The 9,223-nt window shown below is 39.1% G+C and overlaps 1 protein-coding gene across 1 annotated transcript in view; it reads left to right on the forward strand.

Annotated features, from left to right (window-relative positions):
* Positions 1-7,031, forward strand: part of NAA15 (N-alpha-acetyltransferase 15, NatA auxiliary subunit) — a 42,081-nt gene extending 35,050 nt beyond the window's left edge. The window contains exon 20 of the mRNA XM_061992327.1: positions 1,640-7,031. Coding sequence (XP_061848311.1) covers positions 1,640-1,840 — 201 coding nt within the window. The 3' untranslated portion in view covers positions 1,841-7,031. The remainder of the gene's footprint in view (positions 1-1,639) is intronic.
* The last annotated feature ends 2,192 nt before the right edge of the window (positions 7,032-9,223 follow it).

A 9,223-nucleotide genomic window follows, 5' to 3' on the forward strand; every position in this document is an offset into this window, starting at 1 on the left:
TTAACCAGATCATGTAGAGAGGGATCTGAGTCTCTATGGGACACAAACTCATGTCTTTTATGTCCTAAGTACAGATGTAACAGTTTATGAAAACTCTTTTCTTGTTTGTTTGGATTTTTTTTTTCTATTTTACTGTTTGAGGAGTCTCAAAGACCTTAAGATAGATGATCAAAAAATTCAGAAAACATAACTTAAATGGCCTTCAACAGCACTCTTTTTGCCTCGTAGCTGCCTGAGTAGGATTCTGGGAATCAGACTGAGGAAAAATTAAAATGTAACCAAAAACACTTGGTTGTTTTAGAGGTGGTATCAGGGTAGGACTATGAGGCACCTACTGACTTAGCAACGTATAAAGATGATATAGGCAGCATTGTGATAAAACTGAAAAGATTTAATTTGAGCTTTCTTAAGTAAGAGTTGAGTTCTCCTGGACTTTACCATGGAAAACTGAAAGCGCCCTCAAAAAATGAGAACTCTTGAGGGGTCAAGGCATTTGTTGAAAGGTATTCTCGTGTGCAAAGAGATTAAATTTATTACATTTCATTTTACTAAAGAGCAGCTGTGTCTCCAGGCACGTTACAAGCAGAAATCTAGATACATTTGACATTCTGTGGATGCCAGTATCGCAAAGAGCAAATGTGAGGAATAGAGATTGTTGATGAGAACCTCATAATCCCACAGCAGGAGGACAGAGCAGTTAATCTCAGTATACAGAACAAGTAAGAGCTATAGTAAATGTCAGAGGAGTGGAAAAAAACTAGCTTACTGTGCTAATGCTGGCATACACAGCACAGATGGATGTTAAATGCTGCCAGGCTTTAGTGAAGCTCAGTAGGTCACTTACACATGTTTGGAATGCAAGTGGAAAAAGAAAAACTTCTAAAACATGGACAGAAATGGATATGAAGCTGCAGATATATCTGAAGGATGTGATAATGTCTGAGTAATTTTATTTCATTCACTAATTACAGGCATACTGAAGACACATGTCCATAAATGTAGAAGTGTGGGGTTTTTTTACCCTGCCAGAGATGTTTTCAGATGTAATTCAGTTGGCTATTCAGCTGATGCTATAGAAAATGTTGTATTTGTGTGGATTTACGTTTTAATTATATTCCATAATTCTTCCACTTCTGTCTTAAAGCACATCCTTAAAAGTTACGATTAGGAAATTGTAGTATATATTCCGGATTCATTGTTTTTATTTGTGAGCACTAAAATACAAATGCACGTTCTGTGTTGCTGAAGTGTTCAGTGTATGCGAAGGTGGGGAGGGGGACATGCTACAAACACAAACCCCACACTTAGTTGCAAGCAGGCATGATTCTTGGTTGTCAATGAATAAGAATCACTTTTTTTTTAAGGAAAGTAAGGAACAGGTGATAAGTGAGTATTTTCATTTTCAGTCAAGATTTCCAGCTATTTTTTTAACCCCTTTTAAAACTGCATTATTTCAAATGAGACTCCACTGGTATTTTGTGCTGGGTCTAGTTTAAAAAAATGTCATTTGATATTGATAGAAGCCTGAAAACAGTTCTCAGTGTTGATTTTCTTTGTTTCTGTGTTTTTTTCTGGTTTGTGAATGTTGAGGTGATAGTTAAAGAAACAGTAACACTTCTTTATTTTTCTCTTTGATTAGACTTGTATGGAGGTATTAGAAGCTTTATGTGACGGTAGCCTTGGAGACTGTAAAGAAGCATCTGAAACTTACAGAGCAAATTGTCATAAGCTTTTCCCTTATGCTTTGGCTTTCATGCCCCCTGGATATGAAGAGGATATGAAGATCACAGTTAATGGAGATAGTTCTGCAGAACCTGAAGAACTGGCCAATGAAATATGAACAACTTTATTGGAAAAAAATGACATTGGACCATATCTGGTGTATAATATTTTTGTCACGCACCTGCTGAATTGTTCTAACTTACACGGAGAACAGAAGGAAAAAAAATGTTGCCTTCAAATAGTTTTACTTTTTTTTTATCCTGCTGAAAAAGTATATATATAAAATATCTAACATATTACTGGATGTAGGTTGTTCGGTTTCTTAAAAATTAAAAGCTGCTAAAATTGAAGAAAAAAAACCCCTTCTCCTTACCTACCTACCCACGTTTTTAAACTAATTTATATGAGATCTGGAGGCATATAGCCCTCAGAGCAGGTGTGTGGCAGAAATATTACTTTAAATTTGTCTTGTGAGATTACTGTTATCTCAGACAGCAAAAATGCTGTTTTAGCACTGGATTCTTTCACTGAGCACAAAGAGTTGATGGGGCTTTAGCATCTGACTGATTCTGATACGGGGATGATTCTGTCCATAGGAAGTACGCAGTGTGAATCAGAATATACAGAGCAACCCACAACATACGTGTTACGTTGTGGGTGCTGGGACATACAGATATCAAGCAGAGTTCAGAAACATAGTGTGTTCAATAAGCTTGTTGTGTCTCTGAAATTCACTGTACACGATCAGTTTGGTGTTCTTGCACCACAGTTTTTAACCGAAGGAACCAGTTACAATGATCTGTCTCTTTGAATTCAGTGGGGAGGGGGGGTGGGAAATCAACATTGCTCTTCTTGAGATGAACCTGTCGGCGTAGGTTGGCCAAACTTTTTAAAACTGTAATGCAAGAACCAAATAAAATTCTGCACTGTGATGTGGCACCAATGAATTAGAAAGATAGCATGCATTTTTCACGTAGAGTGAAAACAACATGAGAACATACTATGGCTTGAAGTTGCAAAGAGGAGAACTCCTGACTACCATTTTGACTGATCAAGAGACTAATAGTTTTAAAACCTCAGCAGGCCTTGTTCACGTTATGCAGAATAAATAAATAAATAAAAGTGCTGCAGTTTAGATACCTCTGGAACTTTTCCACAGTGTCACAGGTTTGTAATACTTGAAGCCCTACATTTCTAAGAATATATTTCTTGCTCAGTTGTTTCAGGCAAGCCCAAGACTTTGTAACTTTTAAGGGGCCCAAGATTTTTTTTCAATAACAGACCAGCTTCTTATTCCTGCAGTTACAGATGTAATTTCCTTTGTCAAAAAATAAGGTACCAAATATAATGCAATAAACGTTTTGAAAAATAATTGTGTGAATATTTAAACCAATCTCTGTTGTACTTTTGAATGGGTTCACTAGAGTGCAGCTCAGGGTTGGCTTACTGTGCTGTCCAGTTATGCTGATAATGTCACCGCTGATGGGTGGTTGTTGAGTATAAAGTGCAAATGCATTATATGTAAATAGTGAATGTATGAGGAGTCCTATGACACAGAATGCTTTATTACCTGGCTTTTAAGTTCCACCAGTGTTAAGTTGAATTTGATTTTCCAAGTCAAGCTTCAGTCTACAAGTCTACTGTGTTAATAATATAGATAAGTGCTCCGATGTTTTCTTTTATAGGCTCATCATATAAAACAGAGCAGAAAATAAAATACAGCTTATAAAGCGAGTGCCTTTTTTGCTGCAGGAGTTCAGTTACAGACTGTCTGTTGTATGGATATACAGCCTTCCTCTTCCACATCATGGAATTCACTGATTGACACATACAGTTAAGAAATCCAGCAAGACTTATTGGTGTTTGTAGACTCCTAGCTGACAGAAGAACAGGTTGGTTTTGTTTCTTGTATATTCAGCACCACTTTCTTTTCACAGTTAGACATCCCTGTGTATGTTTGCAGTGTAGTTCATGTCAGAAATGTAAGTTGTATTGCTATATTTGTGTATTTAATCTGCTGGGCTTTTAGGGACTAGAATACCTATAGAGCCTTTAACTGACTCTGGTATTTGTATCTAGATCTCGGTCTTTTCTGCAGCCTGAGATACCTGGACTGCATGTTTTTTGCAGCTACTGAAGATGGTTCAATCTTGCCTACACAAGCTATGAGCTTTTGGCCTTGCCTCTGCGTATTGCTGCCCTTCTCTTGGCTTCTGATGCTTAGCTGGAGGCAGATGAGTGCTCACTCCAGATTATGAATTGCATCAAGCTTTTCTTTTCTTTTTCCCAAATTCTCTTTTGGGTGCTGCCTGTAAGTGGGATTATTTCCTTTTTCACTGCCTGGTTTTGTGTTGAAATAATACATGAACTAAAAGCAGGAAGTTACTTGTTATCTTTCATTTTGCAAGTGGGTAAGGATGCTTGTGGGCCTTGAAGACTCCATCTTTACATCTAGCATGATTTTCCCCGAAGACACTTTGTAACCTTGCTGAAAGGCATCCATAGTGCTTCAGAGATGATGCTTTTGGATTAAAGAGGATCATCATTCCCTTCTGGAAGACTGCAGTCCCAGGAAACTAAATGAAGTCGAGAGTTTACTCAAAGAAGAAAGTTCTTTAATTGGCAAAGGAATTGCAATTCCTTCATCTTTGCATCACCCTTTTTTAGATGCAGTGCTAACTTATGGGAAAGAGTTTTTAGGAGCTGTAGATGAAGTTACCATACAATGCAATGAGTCTTGGAGAAGTAGCAGCACAGAGTGCCATGCTACAGTGAAAACTGCATTACATGCTGAGATGTGAAATTGTCATCATTGGCATTGGGCTGCCAAAGCAGGTGAGCAGGAATTGCAGTCATGCTCAGAGTGACCTTGGAACATGGCCTTGCGAATGACATAATTTGATTTCATTCAGTTCTTTGTGATTTTCACTGGAGAAAAATGTTTTCACCATTGTTGGAGCCACAGCTATCTTTTGGGGGAGGTGGGGAGTAGGAGGGGAGTTCAAGCAATTTTTCCCTAGACAGAGGTTCTAGATGGTGCAAATGCACGTTGCATGAAGCAATGACAGAGGCCAAATTGGACTTGAAGTAGCTGAAAGTGGTGGTTTGTCCAAAGATGGTAGTTGAAGTACTTGCATTTCTATTTGGAGACATTCAGGCATGTGGTATGTGTGAGCAAGCAGGTAAAGTAGTCTCACAATTGTCTGTTCAGTAATTCATTTTATTTCATTGCATTTTAAATGCCTTAAGAGCCTCTCTATTCTTCTACAGTTACTTTTGATTTTTGATAGAGGTCTTAATACTTCTGTGTTAATAGAGGAGGAATTATGTCTTGATATGTGATGTGTCAGCCAGAACATGGATGTTTGTCACTCTTTTTATTCTCCTGACATAAGGAGAAAATTCCAAGTTTCCCAGGGAGTTCTCTAAGACTAGATTACTAATGTATATTTAGCCTATTAAATCTTCCTTTAGTGTTTCCTTTGGTTTGTTTTTCCAGGTCTGGTGGTGCTCCAGCTGTACAGTATACCCTGGAAGTTAGTGGAGCACCTTACTCTTCAACCAGGTTGAATTGTCAGTGTCTTCATGAACAGAAGCTGCCGATGAGTAGGGTGAGATCAGGCCTGAGAAACCAGAGGTGTGAGTAAAATTTCAGGATTGTGTGAGCAAGTTCAAATAAGAAAACTTAAGTTCTTTGTCTGACAAACCTGATGCCTTTGACTGTTCAAGCAGTGGTGCCATCATTCTTGCAGTGCTAGCGTCCCATACACCACACCTGTGCTTTGAACCTGTGCCGTTAGTGCTAACCACTTGATGGGATAATGCAGCTCAGTATAGTACTAAATACTATAGTATTAAAAGGATTTTTTACTTCCTTTTCCACAGTCACTAGCTTTGAAATCTTTCCCTTGTCTTTCCCCCAACAAAGTTTGCTCTAAAAATGCAGCTTGCACTTCCATGGTAATGTAAAATATCTCAAACTATGTGGAAATAAGAGTTACATTTATCTGATAACATACTGCTTTGCAATGCTGTGGAAGAAGATGATGTAAATATATTGTTAGTTACATAAGTGAGGAATCGAGCAATCTGTAAGCTCATTAATGAAAGTTTAAAGTTGCAGATTATTTCAATGATTGCTGAGCTTGAGGAATGACTCTTTCTTCCAGGAGCATTCCAGTTGTGAACTGTTCTTAGATGTGGGAAGGAGCAAAGGGTGTACACTCTTAGAAAACTCATGGTTATATTGCCATGATTACATTTCCTGGAAAATAAAGCTGCAGTCTACAAACACCAGTTTCAAGGCCTGTTTCAGGCACAGGCTCTTCCTCTCAAGAACATGCAGCCAGCAGTGAGGATCATAAAGAGCAACTGATGGAGCAGGTCAGTAAAAGGAGACTGAAGTGAGTCATAAGGAGGTGGTGTAATAGGAATTCCATTTTAGATTAAGTATAAAATAGTGGGGGTTTTATTGATAGATTGCTGAAGCTGTAAATACTATAAATGCAGTCTTCCCATGCCAAGGAAGCTGTAAATGTGTATTGCTTTGAGTGGAACAAGCAAACAGTAGTATCTTCACAAAGATTCTAGCTTTGTATGTCGGTCTTAAGGAAATAGTGGCAGAAAACTGAGGAGGACGAAGATCATCCAGTTTACAAGGGACCACATTAAAGGGTTTTTAAGAATATTGCAAGAGAAATATTACTAGAAAATCCAAAGCATCTTAGAATAGCTTTCCTAAGATGTTTGTTGTTTTAACTGAAAATCTTACATCTGCTCACTGTTCATAACAAAAGACAAGAAGTACTTTTACAAAATATTTCTGCCTGGCACTGCCCATTCAATATCTACCTCTACTAGTCATAGTCTAGTTCAGCTACTGCATAATTTTAGCCATTTAGCATATAACATATGGAAAAAATGACATTTACCTGGTTGGTGAACAAATGTATGATGATGGATAACGTTTAGTTTTAAACTGTAATGCAATAAATCACAAACTTAGTGAAAGTCCTGTTGTTGGTTCAGTTGCAGCGGCATATTTATTGCTTCATTGCTGGTCCATTCAAAAAAATCTTTAAATTATGAACTCCACCAAGTTACTTGCAATTGTACTGGAGTATGCTTTCCCTTCCAGCCTTCCTAACTGGTTAACAATGTTGTACCGTGTTTTTACGTTCTTCGCTGGTGGTAGCAAATATCAAAACTGGCAGGAAGTCAATCAATGAATAAAAATGCTGAGTTCTGTTTGTAAATGTGAGTGCTAGTGTTTCCTTGTAGGGTTCAGCGTCCTTAGATGCCTTCCAGCGTTGTAATAAACGATCCCTTGACTAGTTCCCTTAATTCCTCATTATCTACTTCCATGTTGTAAAGTGGGTTTTAAATTGGGCTGCAAAAAGGAGAAGGATCAGTAGGGAAAGGCTGTGTCTCCCTTTGAAGTCTGACTGGAAAAAGACCCACCTTGGCAGGGAGCTGGTTTTCCTACCCTGCAAGCCGATTGTACATACTTACAAGAAGATCCTTTGCTCCTTCAGGCTACAGAGCCAATACTGGGATTTGGTAAATGCTCTTACAGAAGGACTGAAGAAAAGGGGTTTGAGAGGCAAGCTGGATGAAGAAGTCTTTTCCTCAGATCTGTTCTGAGCAGGAACTAGAATAAATCTGAGAAGCCTTCTCCCACACCCATAAGCCCACAAAGCTTTTCTGACCTGACATCTCTGGATGTCTTCTGCTCTTAATGAGTCCACAGACAAAGTAATGTGGTAATGCTGACACATGCTAAGCAAAAGTAACTAGCTAGGTGCTGACGCAGCATTATAGTAACACAGTGTCCAAACACTGACACTTAAGATTGCGTGGGAAACATTGTTAACTACTGTGTGTAATGAATACCCCTTTTGAATGACACTATCTACAGCGAGTGCAAAGGGCTCTGGCAACTTGCAAGTTCTATTTTTTGTTTTAAATGTGTGGGAGGATGGGTGATAATGTGACATGATTGCGGCAATATCCTCATAGTCACCCCTATGGATGTGACTGGGGAGCTTGTTGCAGTAGCATCCCCTAAAATATTGTATCTCTTCCTTGTCAAGGTCCTCTGTCATTTCATTTTTCTTTTGTGAGAGAACAGCATTAAAACTGGGTAACTGCCTGCCTTGAACTTTTAATGCTTTTAGACTTCATCCTTCCATTCCTGGGAACAGCACCTCATGATTGTCTACAAGGGGACTTAAAGCACAGAAGATTTATGAGGAGCCAAGGTAGTCTGTCAGTTCATGTTCTTTTTGTTGGCATAAATCTGTCAGGAGTGACTTTTCAGTGGTACCTCTCCATTCTAGCTATAAAGGACTTTCCAATCTTGTCATTATGCTTCTGGAAACTGTTCTGAAGTTCCTGCCAGAAAGATGATGCCTTTCGAGGGATGTATGCTGATTGTGCAATGAATCCTCTTCCTGCAGCTATCAAACCTCACCAGATGCTGCTGGAGGTGAATAAATGGTGTTCTAAAACCAACTAGTCAACTCATTGTACAGTTGGCAAAGCAATGCCAACGTTCTTCTTCCTATGTTTTATTTTACTTTTAAAATAATATGTACAGAAGTGATGTTTTTGTTTGAATTGTGTGACTTGCAACACCAAAACTGTTGTGAAGCAGAGGAAGAAGCAACCCTACTCTCTCTGTGACTTAGCTGTGCTGTAGGTGAAGCAACCAGCAGTACTTCAAAACTAGGCTTGGCTGCTACTTTATTCCCATCTTGCCTTCATATAGCAGACTCGAGGGATGTGCAAAGGCTCACTCTTTAGGGGAAAAGTAAAGGGTGAGCAAAGCTGTAGTTGTGGAGTGGTCCATGCAGTAAGACTGACATTTGTGTGGTAAGCTTGAGTTGTGTATGTGCGGGCTTTTTTGGCCATGGACGTTTTTGTGAAGTTTTAGGAAAATGTTGGCTTCTGGCTGTTTACATCACACATTTCAAGCATTTTTTTATCTTCTCATAGGAATCACCAAATGTTCATAGTTCTCCCAACTCTTAAGATTCTCTGATTCTGTGATCTGATTTCACTTGCAATATGTATCAATGTCTTGACAAAATGTAACTGGAAAATACTTTTTATGTGTTTGAGCTGGGAAAAGCCTTTACTTTACTGCAGAGTAAAGCTGTTTGGGATTTTTAATTTCTGTTTTGTACCCTGCTGAGCATCTTTCCACCTTGTGTCCCTTACTCTCCGTGGACTCTGCTGAAGGAGGATGCTCAACCCCTTCAATTAGGTTTTGATACTGTATGTTATATACAGCAGCATCATGGGTTGTCCCATGAGCCACCTTGCCTGTCTGAAACCCTCCCCATGCAACAGTTCAAATGTAGTGAGCCTGACCCCTGCCCTGTCACCTCTTTCCCAAATTCCCCCATGCTTCAACCTAAACTTGGGCAACTGTGAACTTCTGGAGAGATTCCAGCAGAGGGCTACCACGACTGGGGACTGGAGCATGTTCCTTATGAGG

The sequence above is a fragment of the Colius striatus genome, chromosome 3 (genome assembly GCF_028858725.1).
Source record: "Colius striatus isolate bColStr4 chromosome 3, bColStr4.1.hap1, whole genome shotgun sequence".
NCBI classification, from domain to species: domain Eukaryota; kingdom Metazoa; phylum Chordata; class Aves; order Coliiformes; family Coliidae; genus Colius; species Colius striatus.